This window comes from Giraffa tippelskirchi, chromosome 13 (genome assembly GCF_054371585.1).
Source record: "Giraffa tippelskirchi isolate mGirTip1 chromosome 13, T2T-mGirTip1v1.2.pri, whole genome shotgun sequence".
Lineage (NCBI taxonomy): Eukaryota > Metazoa > Chordata > Mammalia > Artiodactyla > Giraffidae > Giraffa > Giraffa tippelskirchi.
In genome coordinates this window covers 14,466,364-14,484,743 of record NC_137287.1, presented here as the reverse complement: position 1 = coordinate 14,484,743, position 18,380 = coordinate 14,466,364, and the positions used below count along the sequence as shown (strand labels likewise).

The following is an 18,380-nucleotide window of genomic DNA, read 5'->3' as shown; positions in this document are numbered from 1 at the left end:
AGATGGGAAACGTGGCCACAGGAAACTTCCGGCTAAACTACGGCAGCTGCAGAGAGACAATCTTCCTCCGTGAAAAGGGCCTCCTGCTTCTGCGTCTGCTTTCAACCAGCGATATGGTTCCTTTCCAGCCTCCCGGCCCTGCTTCGACCTCCCGGGGCTGGTCTTTCCTCGCCCTGGTTCTTCGTAGCATCTTGTCTGGGGCTGCGGGAGCCCTTTGACTCGCCAGACCCTGGAGGTACTGGCTTTGCTGTGACCCGCGACTTCCGGTTATGGGGACAAGGGAAGACGGCGTCCCTAGGGAATTGCGTTGCGACCCAGTGCAGCCACAGAATTTTTAGCTGTGTGGCCCAGGGCAAGTCGGTGTCCCCTCTGGGCCTCAGGTGCCTTCTCTGCTGTGAAGCCAGAGACTATATTTTACCCCTATTCCTAGTACCCAACACATAGTAGGTGCCTGAACCATACTTATGAGTGAAGGAATGCATGCGTGTTGAGAACTTGAACCAAATGATCGCTGAGGCCCCGTTAAGCTTCCCTCTTGGTTGGTTTGTGGGTTTTCTGTTTGTTTGTTTGTTTTCCTTCTGGTGTCTCTGACCCTCCACTGGAAATTTTCTGCCCTTCAGCCTTCCAAATAAATAAATAAAATAAAATATGAACTTATTGTCATGGCCCACAGGGCTCTGTAGATTGGGATCTGCTCCATTGCTCAGACTTTACCCTTTACTGATTCATCCTCACTGCCCACCCAGAACATAAATTCCCAGGGGAGAAGAACTTTGTCTTTGGCACCGAACTTTGTCTTTGTCCCAGGGTCTGACACAGGTCAGGCGCCAACTACCTTTTTGTGAAATGAATGAATTTATTTTCTCAGTAGCCCTGCAGGTATTATTTTATTTCTCATTTGAACAAGGAAACTGGAGTTTGCATACCCAAACTGGAGTTTTATGGGACTTCATCAAACAGATGAAGACAGCTGAAAAGCGCCAAGTATTCATTCACCTAGTCATTCAACAGTTATTTAGTAAGAAGCTGCTACTCTTCTGGGCTCTGAGGCAGGAGTCCAACTGGAGGCTAATGGTTTTAGAACTACATCATCTTGGCTGGCCACGTGGCTTATGGGATCTTAGTTCCCCAACCAGGGATGGAACCTGGGCTGCTTGCAGTGAAAGTGCAGAGTCCTAACCACTGGACTGTGAAGGAATTCCCTATTTTGTATTCTTTTTAAGTATTATAAAAATAATGGAAGGATACATTCTTACTGTAAAATAATTCAAACGATAATGTAGATGGAGAAGGTCAAATTCTCCTTTGACATTTATCCCTCTTTCCATTTTCAACAAATATCAGTCAATGACCAGAAGTAAACATTGTTTGCCATTTGAGAGAGCGAGAGAAATATAGTTTAATGTTTAATGCCCACTGCCATACTTTCAGCCTCAGGCAGCCGGCTCTAACTGTAGTTCCTTTAACATCTTCGATACCTTTTCATATCAGCACATGTGTAGCTATCTCATTATTTTAATAGTTGCAAGTCATGCCTTGGTATGAAAGTGCCAGTTTCTATAAAGATCCCCATAATTACTTTACAATGTTGTGTTAGTTTCTGCTATACAACAACGTGAATCAGCTATAGGTATACATATATCCCCTCCCTCTTGAGTCTCCCTCCCACCCCCTTATCCCACTCCTCTAGGTCATCACAGAGCATTCAGCTGGGCACCCTGTGCTATACTGCAGCTTCCCGCTAGCTATCTACTTTACAAATGGCAGTGTGTATATGTCAGTGATACTCTTTCAATTCGTCTCACTCTCCCCTCCCCGCCCTATGTGTTTTTTAATTTGAAGCTTCCCTGGTGGCTCAGTGGTAAAGAATCTGCTGCCAATGTGGGAGACATTTTGATCCCTGATGCCGAAAGATTCCATGTGCCTTAGAGCTACTAAGCCCGTGTGCATAAACAAAAAGAAAAAGAAAAAAAGCCTTACCAACTTACACTCCTACTAGCAGTGTATGAGAATGCTCGTCATAGTCAAGATATGTATTTCTATCTAAAAAAGTTCCCTTTGGCACCTTTGCATTTTAAGCTCCACTCTTGTATTCTGGCTACAGATAACCACTGACAGTGCTTTCTGCCACTATAGATTATTTTTGCTTATTCTTATTCAGTAGAAATGGAATTCCACTGTATGTGTCTTCTATGCTTGGCTTCTTTTGCTCAGCCTAATGATTTTGAGATTCATCCATGTCGTCATGAGTACACGTTTCTTTTTATTGCTGAGTAGTCTGTTGATTAGTCTGTTTCTTTTTCTTGCTGAGTAATATTCCATTGTATGAATATGCCACAATTTGTATATGTACTCACTGGTTATTTGACATTTGGGCTGTTTCCAGTTTTGAGTTATTGTGATAAAGCTGCTGTGAACATTTGCACTTGCATATAAGTATTTTTGTATATAATGCTCAAACTACCGCACAATTGCACTCATCTCACATGCTAGCAAAGTAATGCTCAAAATTCTCCAAGCCAGGCTTCAGCAATACGTGAACCGTGAACTTCCAGATGTTCAAGCTGGTTTTAGAAAAGGCAGAGGAACAAGAGATCAAATTGCCAATATCCGCTGGATCATCGAAAAAGCAAGAGAGTTCCAGAAAAACATCTATTTCTGCTTTATTGACTATGCCAAAGCCTTTGACTGTGTGGATCACAATAAACTGTGGAAAATTCTGAAAGAGATGGGAATACCAGACCATATGACCTGTCTCTTGAGAAACCTGTATGCAGGTCAGGAAGCAACAGTTAGAACTGGACATGGAACAACAGACTGGTTCCAAATAGGAAAAGGAGTACGTCAAGGCTGTATATTGTCACCCTGCTTATTTAACTTATATGCAGAGTACATCATGAGAAATGCTGGACTGGAAGAAACACAAGCTGGAATCAAGATTGCCAGGAGAAATATCAATAACCTCAGATATGTGGATGACACCACCCTTATGGCAGAAAGTGAAGAAGAACTAAAGAGCCTCTTGATGAAGGTGAAGGAGGAGAGTGAAAAAGTTGGCTTAAAGCTCAACGTTCAGAAAACTAAGATCATGACATCTGGTCCCATCACTCCATGGGAAATAGATGGGGAAACAGTGGAAACAGTGTCAGACTTTACTTTTTTGGGCTCCAGAATCACTGCTGATGGTGACTGCAGCCATGAAATTAAAAGACGCTTACTCCTTGGAAGGAAGGTTATGGCCAACCTAGATAGCATGTTTAAAAGCAGAGACATTACTTTGCCAACAAAAGTCCGTCTAGTCAAGGCTATGGTTTTTCCAGTGGTCATGTATGGATGTGAGAGTTGGACGGTGAAGAAAGCTGAGCGCCGCAGAATTGATGCTTTTGAACTGTGGTGTTGGAGAAGACTCTTGAGAGTCCCTTGGACTGCAAGGAGATCCAATCAATCCATCCTAAAAGAGATCAATCCTGGGTGTTCATTGGAAGGTTTGATGTTGAAGCTGAAGCTCCAATACTTTGGCCACCTCATACGAAGGGTTGACTCATTGGAAAAGACCCTAATGCTGGGTAGGATTGGGGGCGGGAGGAGAAGGGGACGACAGAGGATGAGATGGTTGGATGGCATCACCGACTCGATGAACGTGGGTTTGGGTAGACTCCGGGAGTTGGTGATGGACAGAGAGGCCTGGCGTGCTGCAATTCATGGGGTCGCAGAGAGTCGGACACGACTCAGCGACTGAACTGAACTGATAAGTATTTTTGTAGACTTGTATGGTCATTTCTTAATAACTCCATTTGGAGTGGGATTGCTGGGTTATGTGGTCAATGTATGCTGAACTTTATAAGAAATTGCCAAATTATCTTTCAGACTTTTCATTTTACACTGCCACTTGAAATGTATGAGAATTCTGGTTCTCCCAGATCCTTACCAACTCTTAATCAGTCTTTTAAACTTTTAGTCATTGCAGTTGGTATGTAGTGGTATCACATTGTAGCTTTCGTTTGCATTTCCCTGGTGAGTAATAGTGTTAAATATCTCTTTATGTGCTTATTGGCTATTTGCATATCTTCTTTGTGAAGTGCCTGTTCCAATCTTTTGGCCATTTAAAAAGCTGCAATATCTTATTGTCGAACTATCAGAGTTCGTTTTCAATTCTGTATACATGTTCTTTGTCAGGTTGTATTGCGATTATTCCTCCTTGTGGCAACAGATACTTTCTACCCTAAATAAAAATACGTTCACACAAAAACCTATACACAAATATTTATAGCTATTCTATTGATGCTTACCAATAACTGCAAACAATCCAAATATTCTCCAGTGGGTCAATGAATAAACAAGATCTAGTGCATCCTTGCAATACACACTTAGCAATGGAATGGAACAACTAATTCACTGTTACTTGCAACAACTTGGATGGAGCTTAAGGGCATTATTCTGAGTGCAATAAGACAGTCTCAAAGGTTATATGCTGTATGATTCCATCATAGTGTGTGTTAGTCACTCAGTCATGTCCAACTCTGCAACCCTATGGACTGTAGCCTGCCAGGCTCCTCTGTCCATGGGGATTCTCCAGGCAAGAGTACTGGAGTGGGTAGCCATTCCCTTCTCCAGTGGATCTTCCTGACCCAGGGATCGAACCCGGCTCTCCTGCATTGACGTCCTCAAAAACACTGAACTGTAGTGATGGCAAACAGATCAGTGGTTGGCAGGATTTAGGGATAAGAGGGGACTACCACATAGCTCAGTCAGTAAAGAATCTGCCTGCAATGCAGGAGACCTGGGTTCGATGCCTGTATTGGGAAGATCCCCTGGAGAAGGAAATGGCAACCCACTCCAGTCTTCTTGCCTGAAAAATCTCATGGACAGAGGAGCCTGGTGGACTATATAGTCCATGGGGTCGCAAGAGTCAGACACAACCTAGCGACTAAACCACCACCAGGGATCACAGTGGAGGTAGCAAGAAGGAGTTTTGGGGGTGATGGAAATGTTCTGTATCCTGATTGTGGTAGTAGTTAAATGAATCTACATATTAAAATCCATACATTGTATACCAAAAGGAAGTTAATTATGCTGTATTTAATTAAGATAATGGAGTAAACAAAAAGCATATCAACAAACTGAGTGTACAGGTGCCTGTGAACACTGGTTTTTGTTTTTAAGATTTTTTTTATGTGGATCATTTTTTAAATCTTTATTGAATTTGTTATTGTTTTTGAATTGCTTCTATTTTATGTTTTCATTTTTCGGCTTCTAGACATATGGGTGTTAGCTCCCCCACCAAAGATTGAACCAGGGATGAAGCCCACAACCCCTGCACTGGAAGGCAAAGTCTTAACCACTGGACCACCAGGGAAGTCCCTGAACATTGGGTTTTGGATGGAGAAAGATATGACGGAAAATACATATCTCTTTAATGCTGGCTACTTTGTTGGGGGAGGGAGCAAAAATGATCCACTTTTTCAGTGTGTATTTTTATAATGTTTCATTTATTTCAATTAGTATATGGTGATTTAAAATTTGAAAAAACCTATTAAAATGGAAAACATTAGGAAAATATTTTTAAAGATGAAAAAGGGTATTTTTGCTTTGTCAAGTACCTGATGATATGGTAGAGAATAAGACAAATGTGTGTCCATTCCAGTGGAACTCAGCTACCGCATCTACAAATGGCTCATCTGTAAAATTATGACTGTTATTGGAACTGGCCTAATGGAAGCTTTTATAAGAATATATACTTTGTGATTTTTTTTTTTAATGCCGCGCTGTGTAGCTTGCAGGATCTCAGTTCCCTGACCAGGGATTGAACCTGGGCCATAGCATTTAAAGTCCTGAATCCTAACCACTAGGCCTCCAGGGAACTCCCAAGAATAAATACCTTAATACTTGCTTGAAACAATGCCTCACACAAATCATAACTGTAATGTTAGCTGCTATGAATATATCATCTATGAATTGGAAGAATAATTGCCATCACTTTTAGGGGGATGACTTTTAAAGTGCTTATCTTGCAATGGGGGATCAGTCACTGTTCATTTTGTTAGCCTTTGGAACTTGGCTTCTGGGATGTAGCAGGGAGGGCAGGGCTGTCCCTGGTGTGGTTTTCTGGGTCTCCCCACTTATCTGTTCTCTTGGCTTTGCTATCTTCCTAATTTCAGGGGAACCTCTCCCTCCTTCTCCTCCCCTGGTTGACATATCACTCTCCCTCAGGACCGAAATGCAGGGCGTTTCCTTCTTTGGCTGACACTGGACCCCTTGTCTACATCTAGCTTGGCACAGAGGGACAGCCAGAGGCTGAAAAGTGTGGCTGAGACCTACACAGCACCGTTGGACTTGAAGGTGAGCCAGCCAGGGAGAAATGTGATCTCAGGGCAGTTCAGGGTCAGAAAGGTCGTGCAGCGGAGGTGACCCTGCAGGGCACCAGGGATCCTCAGCGGGGAGTGAGGAGATGGGGAGAAAAGGATACTTAAATTCCATGTCTTTCTCTAACCACGCAGATGGCCCTTATTCAGACCAATAAGGATCTCATTTCTAAAGGAATAAAGGAATTCAACATTCTGCTAAATCAGCAGGTAAGCCTGGTGCTCTGTTTCAGAGGACAGGCCTGAAGTGTTGGGGGGTGGGCAAGGACAGAGAAAGGAGAATAACTTGGAGCAGGGAAGGTAATGGTGGAGCAGATGGAAACCATGAGAGACAGGGAATACAAATCAGAGAAAAAAGGACGTCATAGTTTGTGGTTATTCCTGAATCACATGTCTGAGTCGGGTCTCCTCTGCCAAATTCTGATCGCCCCCACCCCCCCCCACCCTACGTCCCCTCCAGGTCTTCAGTGATCCTGCCATCTCTGAGGAAGCCATGGTGACCATGGTGAACGACTGGGTGAGCTTCTACATCAACTATTACAAGAAGCAGATGTCGGGGGAGCAACAGGAGCAGGACAAGGCTCTGCAGGAGTTTCGGCAAGAGCTCGATACCCTGTCTGCCTCTTTCCTGGACAGATATAGGAACTTCCTGAAGTCCTCGTGAGCACCCCCTCACACGCTGCCTTTCTCCTAGCGCAGAGACCCAGGCTGCAAGTCTAAGAAACCCTTAAATGCTGCCTCTGTGTTCTAGTCCTCGGGCTCTGCTCCTTCATGGTGTTGCTGCACCCTGACACCTCAATAAAGACCAGTTCTGGTTGTGATGGTCTTCCTGGCTCGTTGGCTCTTCTTTGGTTTCGATCCCTGAATCGTGGAGACAGTTGGTCCCTTTTCCCTCAGCCCTGCTTCCTAAATATGGTCTTGAAGATCAAACTTCTTACAGCAGAGGTTTGCAGCCTTAAGTAACCACTGGGCAGTACTAAAATAGCCTGAAGGAGGGGCCAGCCGACAGAGCCTAAAGAGTAAGTGCTGAGGGACAGGAAAGGGGACAAAAAGGAGATAGACGCTCATCAGAAAGCAGGGTCCTGTGACATGCTGTCTAGAAGAAAGTTTTTGGAATTGCCCAGTCTTGTTTATCCTACACTGCAGCATGTGATAAGAGAATCAAACTATGACAAAAGTATGAGACAACCTCACTGTAGGGGGTTGGGGAATGAAATATACTAAAATATCAGACTGTGGAAATGATGGAATCTATAAGACTAAGCCACAAATAACTGCTTACAAGCACTGTGCCCTAGTACTGGTTAATAATTCTGATACTGTTGCACATGCTCATTGGAATTGAACAATAGGCGTATATACATGGTGGATAATGGGAGTTGAGTTTCTCAATGTCAGAGTGGGAATTTAGGGATAAGAAAGGTGGGGGGGGCAGTTAGAATAATCTACGTGGTAATGGATTGGAGTTAGAAATATCAGCACGGACAGACTTGTAGGTGTGATGATGGCATATAGCCAGTGGGTTAAGTTGTTCCTCTTTTCCCTCCCTGTCCCCCTCCTTTTTTTTTTTTTTTAAAGATTTATTTGGTTTTGTCAGGTCTAAGCTGCAGCATGCAAACTCTTAGCTGTGGCATGTAGGATCTACTTCCCTGACCAGAGATCAAACCCAGTCCACCTGCATTGGGAGCTCAGAGTCTCAGCCACTGGACCACCAGGGAAGTCCCCCCTCCCCGTTTTTAAACAACTAAGTAGACATCCGTAAGGGAACAAAAGTGCCTCTGCACACTCCATCAAGGAACCCAGGCAGTTTCTAACCCACCTGTGTATCTGAAAATTAACAAACAGGACCTCAGTAAGGGCTGCAGATCCAAGGGAGATGCACATCTCCTCTATCTCCACTGGTTACAAGGGGGCAGGGGGTGGAGGGGTGAAGCCTGGAGATGGCAAACTGGGAAGAGACCAAGAGACCTTCTGGAGAGAAAGACTTTGTGGAAGTCCAGCCTGCCTGGTGGGGACTCCAGCAGCATATCATCGGAGCAAGGTAAGATGAGCCTGGAGGTGAGAAGAAGGAACTTGCCAAGGTGGCCCGTCTCCCCAGGGCGACTTCACCAGGGTTGAGATTTTCACAACAGCAGGGGTGACCCACCTTGGGCAAAGGAGGTGGAAAGCCGTGACCCCTCTCACAGAGCGGGTGGGAAGCGCAAGGGGTGAGTGACTGCCCTCCATTCCCAGTTGCGCACATTCCAACTGGAGAAACCCATTTCTCTCCAGCAGTACCCAGATCTCTGAGGAGGGATCTTCATAATTGAAGGGCGAGAGGAAAAAATGGAAGGAAACATAAAACCATGGCATTAATGGTTCGTTTCCTGCTGTCCGCTCCAGTACTTCCGCAAGAAGTCTGCCCATGAACCGGTTGGAGAACCTCACCCAAGGAAACCCCTACAAACCCCAAGAACCCCAGGGGCTAAACCCATACCTCCTTGTACTCTGCTCCCGGCTCCCAGATGCCTCTGCCAGAGTGAGCCCTGGGGCGCTCAGGTAACTGGCCAAGGGAGAAAATACAAACGGGCTGTAGCGCCACCTTCTGGAAAACAGAAGAAAGGATTCTAACAGCCTGCCTGTTGAATTGTTAAGAACCAAAGACTTAAAAGCTTAGTTAAGGAGGGTTCGCCTACTTGTAACCTGAATTCTAACCTGAAAGCAGAGGCACATACCTACAAACACTACTTAAAAATCAAGGAAATATGATGGACCTAGAAATTATCACACTAAGTGAAGACACTACATATAACATGTCAGATGGTGAGCGCTGCCAGGATGAAGAAGAAATCAGTTATAAAGGAGACAGTACACAGGGAGTGTGATTTTTTTTTTTTTTAACTGAGTGTTTAGGTAACACCAGCAAGCAAGTTGACTTTTTTCTTTTTTTTTGGCCACACTGCTTAGTTCCCGGACCAGGGATGGAACCAGCGCCCCCTGCAGTGACATCGCTGAGTCTCAACCACTAAACCTCCAGGAAAGTCCCACATTTGAACACAGATCTCAAAGAAGATAGGGTTGGATCCAGGAAGTTATCTGAAGTGTATGCCTCAATGCAGGAATGGCCAGCACAACAGCTCCGAGAAAGGTGCTCATTTCAGAAAAATCAAGGCCCCAAAGGAACGAGGTATGTCAGAGAGGTGTGAGCAAGAAGGTACATGATGAGAGATGGTGTTAGAAAACTTTGAGGAACCAGGTGGCTTCCCTGCTGCTGCTAAAAGGAAGCCAGAGGGAATCCTTCATCCACACTATGGTCCTCTTCCACACTTAATTTTGTTGCAAGGGCCTCCACTGAATTGATTGCCTCTTTAGTACACCTATTGGTTTATTTCTGGTATCTATAATGTAAGAGTCACCTTGGAATCATGAGGCCACATACAGGAGACCCAAGTTCAATCCCTAATCTGGGAAGATCCCCTGGAGAAAGACATGGCAACCCACTCCAGTATTCTTGCCTGGGAAATTCCATGGAAAGAGCAGCCTGGTGGGCTACAGTCCAGGGGTCTCAAAGAGTCTGACATGACTTAGTGACTCAACAACAACTCTGACTTTAGGGATGTTCTCATCCCATAAGGTACACAAACACCCAAACACACGCACACATCCAACCATGGTCTTCCGGGCTGTTACTACCATGCCTTTTCCATTCCTAGGCTTACTGATTAGGTGAGGAGTAAATACAACTCCATGAAATCAGAAGACGACTCCTTCTTGGCAAGAAAGCTATGACAAACCTAGACAGTGTGTTGAAAAGCAGACATTACTCTGCCGACAAAGGTCCATATAGTCAAGGCTATGGTCTTCCCAGTGGTCACGTACGGTTGTGAGAGCTGGACCATAAAGAAGGCAGAGCACCAAAGAATTGATGCCTTTGAAATGTGGTGCTGGAAAAGACTTCTGAAAGTCCCTTGGACAGCAAGGAGATCAAACCAGTCAGTTTTAAGGGAAATCAACCCTGAATATTCGTTGGAAAGACTGATGCTGAAGCTGAAGCTCCAGTATTTTGGTCATCAGATGTGAACAGCTGACTCATTGGAAAAGTCCTTGATGCTGGGAAAGATTGAGGGCCGAAAGATAAGAGAGTATCAGAGGATGAGATGGCTGGATGGCATCACTGATGCAATGGACATGAACTTGGGCAAACTTGGGAAGTGGTGAGGGACGGGGAGGCCTGGCGTGCTACAGTCCATGGAGTTGCAAAGAGTCAGACACAACTGGGTGACTGAACAACAACAACAAATACAACTCACACCAGCCAGATATACTATCTTGTCTCTAAGAATGTAGAAATAGCACCCAGAATTCCCAATTCAGTAGCTTCTCATACTAAGTGGAGTAAGTCAGACAGAGAAAGACAAATCATATAATATCACTTATATTTGGAATCTAAGAAAATGATACAAATGAAGAACAAAAATAGACTCACAGACATGGAAAACAAGCTTATGGTTACCAACGGGGGAAAAGGGGGATAAATTAGAAGTTTGAGATTAACATACACACACTACTATATATTAAATAGATAACCAACGGAGACTTACTATTTAGCACAGGGAAATATACTCAGTATTTTGCAATAACCTATAAGAGAAAATAATCTGGAAGAGTATATATATATATATATATATATACATATATATATATATATATATACACACACACATATGTGTATAACTGAATCACTTTTCTGTACACTTGAAACTAACACAACATTGTAAGTCAACTTTTTTAAGCTTTTCATGACAGGTAAATCTGGGCCTCCATATTGGTATGGCCATTTTCTGTCATGTACTAAAATTATATAAATACATATATATAGTAGTTATAATTATGGATATCATTATCTTAATTATACCATTATCAATTTGCTGTTTCTGGGTGGGGACAGATGGTAGAAAGTTCCTTACTGTTATCTTGTTGACATCATCCTAAGAAAGTCCTCTACTTCTTCTATTGCCTGTATATTTTAAATACTTGCAGTTTATTTTATGTCATTAGGGAGACCTGGGTTCAATCCCTGGGTTGGAAAGATCCCCTGGAGGAGGGCATGGCAGACTACTCCAGTATTCTTGCCTGGAGAATCCCCATGGACAGAGGAGCCTGGCGGGCTACAGCCCATGGGGTTGCAAAGAGTCGGACATGACTGAGCGATTAAGCATAGCATACTCTAGTAAATTAATTAAAAGGAAAAAATGAAATGGTGCATGACTCATCCTAGGATCTTTTTTTTATTGTTGTATAGTTGCTTCACAATGTTGTACTAGTTTCTGCAGTACAGCAAAGTGAATCAGCCATTTGTATACACATATCCCCGCCCCTCTAGATTTCCCTCCCATCACCACAAAGCATCGAGTTCCCCACACTATATAGCACTATATAATTATCTTACAAATTATCTATTCCATGCACAGCAGTGTATACCTGTCATTCTTAATCTCCCAATTCCTCCCACCCTGCTCAGTATCCATACATTTGATCTCTACGTCTGTGTCTCTATTTCTGCTTTGTAAATAGGCTCATCTGTACCACTTTTCTAGATTCCACATATATGCGTTAATATACAGTATTTGTTTTTCTGTTCCCGACTTATTTCACTCTTTATGACAGTCTCTAGGTCCATGTATGTCTCTGCAAATGACCCAATTTTGTTCCTTTTGATAGATTGCTGCCAAAAATCTTGGCTACCCCTCTATTGAGGCCAAATAGAAATATGCAGATAGAATTTGGAGGAAATAGAAGAGAGTAGCTTTATTTTGCTTGGCCAAAGGGAAATGCAATAGGCTAGCACCTCAAGAACTGTGTCCCCCTTCCTGGGGAATTACATGAGGTTTCATAGGTGGAAACTTGTAGTCCAGAGTATGTGATAAGGATCAAAATGGTGAAGGTTTTGCATTCTTCTTCTGCAGGCATTGTTATAAAAACAGTCACTTCTGGCATCAAGTGGCCTGGTACATGGGTCCAACAGCCCCGTAATTGGGTCCTATCATCTCTGGCTTATTGGCCTGCAACCTTCTTTCTGAAATGCAAACAGCTGTAAGTGGTGATCTGCTAGAGAGTGAGGGAGAGGAAATACTAGATGCAGGAGGCAATTTACATAATACTAGGGGTGATAGAAGGTAAACTTTGAGAAGGACAAATCTAGTTACAGACACTACAGATTAGTAATAGTTAAAATAAAACTAAGATTTGTTAGCTCTTTAAGGCCAGTTGATATTTCTTCTCTAGTCTGTTCACTGTTTCCTTTATTTCCCTCGTTTTTCAGGAGAAAAGAAAAACTCATTTCTATTTTTGTTGGAGCAGGCTGAGTAATATTCTTTTTTATATATGTACCACATCTTCTTTATCCATTCCTCTGTTGATAGGCATTAAGGTTGCTTCCATGTCCTGGCTATTGTAAATAGTGCTGCAGTGAACATTGGGGTGCATATGCCTTTTTGAATTATGGTTTTCTCAAGGTATATGCCCAGTTGTGGGATTGCTGGGTCATATCGTCGTTCTAGTATTAGTTTTTTAAGGAACCTCTATAGTATTCTCCATTCTGCTGCTGCTGCTAAGTCACTTCAGTCGTGTCCGACTCTGTGCGACCCCAGAGATGGCAGCCCACTAGGCTCCACCATCCCTGGGATTCTCCAGGCAAGAACACTGGAGTGGGTTGCCATTTTCTTCTCCAATGCATGAAAGTGTAAAGTGAAAGTGAAGTCGTTCAGTTGTGTCCGACTCTTTGCAACCCCATGGACTATAGCCTACCAGGCTCCTCCATCCATGGGATTTTCCAGGCAAGAGTATTGGAGTGGGGTGCCATCGCCTTCTCCATAGTATTCTCCACAGTGGCTGTTATAATCCCATTGACAGTGCAACAGGGTTCCCTTTTCTGTACACCCTCTCTCTCCAGCATTTATCGTTTGTAGATTTTTTGATCATGGCCATTCTGACAGTTTCAGGAGATATCTCATTGTAGTTTTGATTTGCATTTCTATAATAATAATTAGTGACGTTAAGCATCTTTTAATGTGCCTCTTGGCCATCTGTATGTCTTCCTTGGAAAAATGTCTGTTTAGGTCTTCAGCCCATTTTTTGATTAAGTTGCTTGTTTTTTGATATTGAGCTGCCTGAGCTGTCTGTATATTTTGAAGATTAATTCCTTGTCAGTTGCTTTGTTTGCAAATATCTCCTATTCTGAGGACTGTCTTTTCATCTTATGTATGGTTTGCTTTGGTGTGCAAAAGCCTCTAAGTTTAATCAAGTTCCACTTGTTTATTTTTGTTATTATTTTCATTACTCTAGGAAGCTGGGTCAAAAAAGCTCTTGCTCTGATTTATATCAAAGAGTATCCTTTCTATGTTTTCCTTTAAGAGTTTTACAGTGTCCTGTCTTACACTTAGGTCTTTAATCCATTTTGAGTTTACTTTTGTGTATGGTATTAGGGAGTGTTCTAATTTCATTCTTTTACATGTAGCTGTCCAGTTTTCCCAGCATCATGTATTGAAGAGACTGTCTTTTCTCTGTTGTATATTCTTGCCTCCTTTGTCATAGATTAGGTGACCATAGGTGCATTAGTTTATCTCTGTACTTTCTATCTTGTTCCATTGATCTTTATTTCTGTTTTTGTGCCAGTACCATACTGTCTGATCTTGATCACAGGCAACTGAATCACATTGAATAGGTATATGATATGTCTTCTAACTGGGAAAAAGGAAAGTGTTATTTATGGTTATATGTACAATGAAATTAAATTAAGGCAATTCACATTTTAAAGATGCATTTTCTTGTAGACAAAATTAACCTCAATATAAAAATGAATGAACTGACTGTAATTGGATTTGAGACAGAAGAGCATTATAGCAATGCACAGATTCATAAATGAGCCTAGTTTGCAGCTAATTGCAAACTCATGAAGCATCTTAGAGTTCAAAACGCCTCCCCAGCATCGTCTCATTTAATACTAAACGCATTGTGTTAAACCATTTGATTTTTGTATGGCTAGTTATGCAGCAATAGCTAAAGATACAACGATCAAAGTGAACTTAGTTAAGGGTAATTGTAATAATCTGTTGTTTCTCCTTTTTAAAACAGATTTATATATTTTTGGCTGCTCTGAGTCTTTGTTGATGTGCATGGGCTTTCTCTAGTTGTAGAGAGCAGTGGCTACTCTCTAGCTGAGGTGTGCCAGCTTCTCATTGCAGTGGCTTCTCTTGTTGCAGAGCCCAGGCTCCAGAGCAATGGCTCAGTAGTTGTGGCTCACAGGCTTATTTCCTCCACCGCATGTGGGATCTACCTGACCCGGGATTGAATCCCTTCCCCCTGCACTGGCAAGTGAATTCTTAACCACTAGGCCACCAGGGAAGCCCCAATGCTTCTTATTTTTGTCTATTTCTGATCACTTTGTTATTCAAGTTTTTCTCAGATAACTGTATTAAAAATGACTACATTGGTATTTCTTTCCAGATTCCCAGGAGAGTTTGCAAGAATATGCTTGTTTGTGAAGAAAAACTGCTGACCCCGAATCATATGACTAAGCAGAATTCAAGTTCTCTTACAAGTTAGTCTTGATCATACAAATAGAAGAAATTCCTTTCTATATAAGAAATATATGATGGATGATATTGTTCATTCACTGTCTGTTTAGTGTTTATGACAAAATTTGGAAATGAATGAGATGCTTTATTTAGAACAATGGAAGAAATCATATTTGTAGCATCACTGTAAGTTTTCAAGCAGAAACAGTGAGGAAATTCAATGAGAAACGTAAAATCTGCTAACATTCTTCATCTCAATGAAATAAATCCACTTACACACCGACATTGGTATTCCATAGTTCAGTGAGTAGATGCACAGCTTGAAAAGAAACTTAATGCGTGAAATACAGAGTATAATTTAAAATGTGCTTCATCATAATGTTATGTCTGACTCTAAGACCATATTAAGTCAAGCTACTCAACTTTCTGTTTCAGTGTAGATGCCACTAGAACAAATGTAGTTGATACTCAGTTATTTCAGTGACAATGGTAGGCACCATGGACTAGAGCCTGGAAGAGAGCACAGTATCTTAATAAAGAGAATAAAAATCAATGATGAAAAAAATTAGCAGGTTAAGTCTACATTATCAAGAAGACCAGTTAAGATAGTTTTATACATAGAAGGCTTCCCTGGTGGCTCAGATAGTAGAGTCTGCCTGCAATGCAGGAGACACAGGGTTCGATCCCTGGGTCAGGAAGGTCCCCTGGAGAAGGAAATGGCAACCCATTCCAGTATTCTTGCCTGGAGAATCCCATGGACAGAGGAGCCTAGCAAGCTATGACCACGGGGTTGCAAAGAGTTGGACACAGTGGAGTGAATAGAGAGAGAGAGAGAGGAATGAAGGACCCAAAAGTGAAAAACTGTCTCAGATTTTCCTCTCCTATAAAACTACAGAAATAACATAGTTGCCACATTTGGTTATTTCCATTGGAATGGCAAAACTCATGATTCTTCTTCTACTAAAACTAAAGACATATTACATGGGGTAATATTTGTCATTTAAGAAGAAATTATTCTGAAGAAATCCAAGCAATTCCATGAGATGAATGAAAATTTCTCATTTTTTTCATATCGGTGGTTGGGAATAAATTAGGGAAAACAGAAAGAAAATGAAAAGGAATATGTTAGATATCAGAGAGAGAAGAAAGTCTAATCAAGTAAATGACTAAACTGTACACAGAAGTTGAAAAACTAAAAATTCCAGGTACCTTCCTGGTGGACCAGTAGTTAAGACTTCACGTTCTCAGGGCAAGGGTTTGATCCCTGGTTAGGGAACTGGATCCCATAAGCCTCAATGAAGATCTCGCATGCCTCAACTAAAACCTGGTACAGTTAAAAAATTTCAGGAAATAAATAGAAAGAGCAAGTTCTACTTGCTCAGATTGATTGAAGAATTATAACTTCTGACACTGAGACTTTGAGCCCCGAATAGGCAACTCTTCAACCCTGTGACCACTGTCCCTTTTGTAACTGCCATTCCCAAGAATCTTTTCAGAGCCCCCTATATGTCTTTATTCCTCAGACTGTAGATGAAGGGGTTTAGCATGGGCATGACCACGGCGTACATCACTGAAGCCTTTGCACTTGAATGTGATCTGTGGGTAGCAGCTGAGCTAAGGTACACTCCTAGGCTTGTACAAAAAAATAGACAACTGAGAGGTGAGACACGCAGGTGGAAAATGCTGCTTGCTTCCCCTGAGCTGATGAGATCCCACATATGGAGGAAACGATCTTCGAGTATGAGAAAAGGATAGCAGCCAGGGGACCGCCAGCCAGCAGCACAGCTGCAAAATACATCACCATGTTGTTAAGAAACATGTCACCGCAGGCAAGTTGGACCATCTGATTGAGTTCACAGAAAAAGTGGGGGATTTCCACGTCTGTGCAGAAGGACAGTCGCAATACCATTAGGCTTTGTAACAGTGAATGCAAGACACTTATAATCCAGGTCACCAGAAGCAGCAGTCCACAGAGTCGGGGGTTCATGATAACCATGTAATGCAGGGGATGACAGATGGCCTCAAACCTGTCATAGGCCATCACGGTCAAAAGATAGATATCCAACCTTGAAAAGAATCGGAAAAAGTACAAACTGCATAGGTTATAACTTTGCTCTGTGTCTGCTTGGGGACAGTAGTGGTGGTAAAACAGATGTCTGCGAAGGACAGGTTGGAGAGCAAGAAGTACATGGGTGTGTGGAGGTGGGAGTCATAGACGGTGGCCAGAGTGATGAGCAGATTTCCAAACACAGTGACCAGGTACGTGGAGAGGAAAATCACAAATATGAGTGTCTGTAATTCTGGTTCCTTTGAAAACCTCAGAAGAATAAATTCTGAAACTCCTGTAAGATTCCATGGTTCCATGTGGGGAAGGGGACTAACAGAGAAGAGGACAATGTCATGACTCATTTTCACATAACTGACAATACTCACCGGGTTGCAAGGTCACAATATATATTTGTGGTCAAGAAATTAAACTTGATGTTTTGTGTATTGGTTTGTCTTCTTTAGAGGGTCTCCCATTTCATCTCTGATTAGGAATTTTTGTCACATCTCAGCATTTTCCCCAAGAAGTCATGCATTCTACTGCTTTACTGAGAGTATCTTTCACACACTTGAGGAGTACCTATGGAGTGCCTACCGCAATGCAGGCGGTATCTAGGCAATAAGTACAAGGTGCTGAAAAAAACAAAGCCCTGACAATCCAATGATAGGGAAAGAACAGAAGCAAATAAAATAGTTTATCAGGACTTCCCTGGTGGTCAAGTGGTTAAGACTCCACACTCCCAGTGGAGGGGACCCAGGTTTGATCCCTGGTCAGGTAACTAGATGCAACATACCACATCTAAGAGTTCACGTGTGTGCATGCTCAATTGTGCTCGACTCTTTTGCGACCCCATGGAGTGTAGCCCTCCAGGCTCCTCTGTCCATGGAGTTTCCCAGGCAAGAATACTGGAGTGGGTTGCCATTTCCCACTCCAGGGTTTACATCCTACAACTAAAAGGCCCTACGTGGCACAGGGAAGATTGATGCTCCTGTGTGCACCAACCAAGACCCAGCACAGTCAAATACATCCTTTTTAAACAAGAAAGTGAATGGATTCTTTTCTGGAGGCTCCAGAAAAGACGTCTGGATTTTAGCCCATTGAGACCGATTTCAGGATTCTGAACTCCAGAACTTTAAGAGCATAAATTGGTTTCTTTTCAGCCAATAAGTGGCCTTTTGTGACAGCAGCAATAGGAATATAATAGAGACATTGATTCAATAAAATTTTTTTAGGGAAATAAGTTTAAGACTATCAAGTCATTCATTTAGCTTCCCTTGAGTAAGGGCAATCTATGTTGAAAATTCACATTAAGTAGAAAAAAATTTTAAATCAGTTTGGATATATTCCACTCTGTCAGCTGGCACAGTAAACTCCTTATTGCATAAATGTAACTGTGGTTCTCACTGTGGTGCTTTT

At 42.4% G+C, this 18,380-nt stretch overlaps 1 protein-coding gene and 1 pseudogene across 3 annotated transcripts; one reads left to right on the top strand and one right to left on the bottom strand.

The window, feature by feature from the left end:
- AHSP (alpha hemoglobin stabilizing protein) lies at positions 1-7,188 on the top strand. 3 transcript variants are annotated; one of them, XM_081558180.1, is made up of 4 exons: positions 1-235; positions 6,211-6,339; positions 6,498-6,572; positions 6,823-7,188. In XM_081558180.1, the coding sequence occupies exons 3-4, from the start codon at positions 6,498-6,500 to the stop codon at positions 7,024-7,026; spliced, it is 279 nt and encodes a 92-aa protein (XP_081414306.1). In that variant the 5' UTR covers positions 1-235; positions 6,211-6,339; the 3' UTR covers positions 7,027-7,188. The 3 variants fall into 3 exon arrangements, with proteins under 3 accessions (XP_081414306.1, XP_081414307.1, XP_081414308.1); XM_081558181.1 differs by having other exon boundaries at positions 5,258-6,339; XM_081558182.1 differs by having other exon boundaries at positions 79-235; positions 6,270-6,339.
- Positions 7,189-16,419: 9,231 nt separating this feature from the next.
- On the bottom strand, positions 16,420-17,281 carry LOC145532658 (olfactory receptor 7A17-like; annotated as a pseudogene).
- Between the last annotated feature and the right edge of the window lie 1,099 nt (positions 17,282-18,380).

Excerpts from the sequence above, each read along its gene's own strand:
- AHSP (XM_081558180.1), top strand. The coding sequence starts at position 6,498 with ATGGCCCTTATTCAGACCAATAAGGATCTCATTTCTAAAGGAATAAAG. Across the intron at positions 6,573-6,822 it reads ACATTCTGCTAAATCAGCAG|GTCTTCAGTGATCCTGCCAT; the intron begins GTAAGCCTGGTG and ends CGTCCCCTCCAG.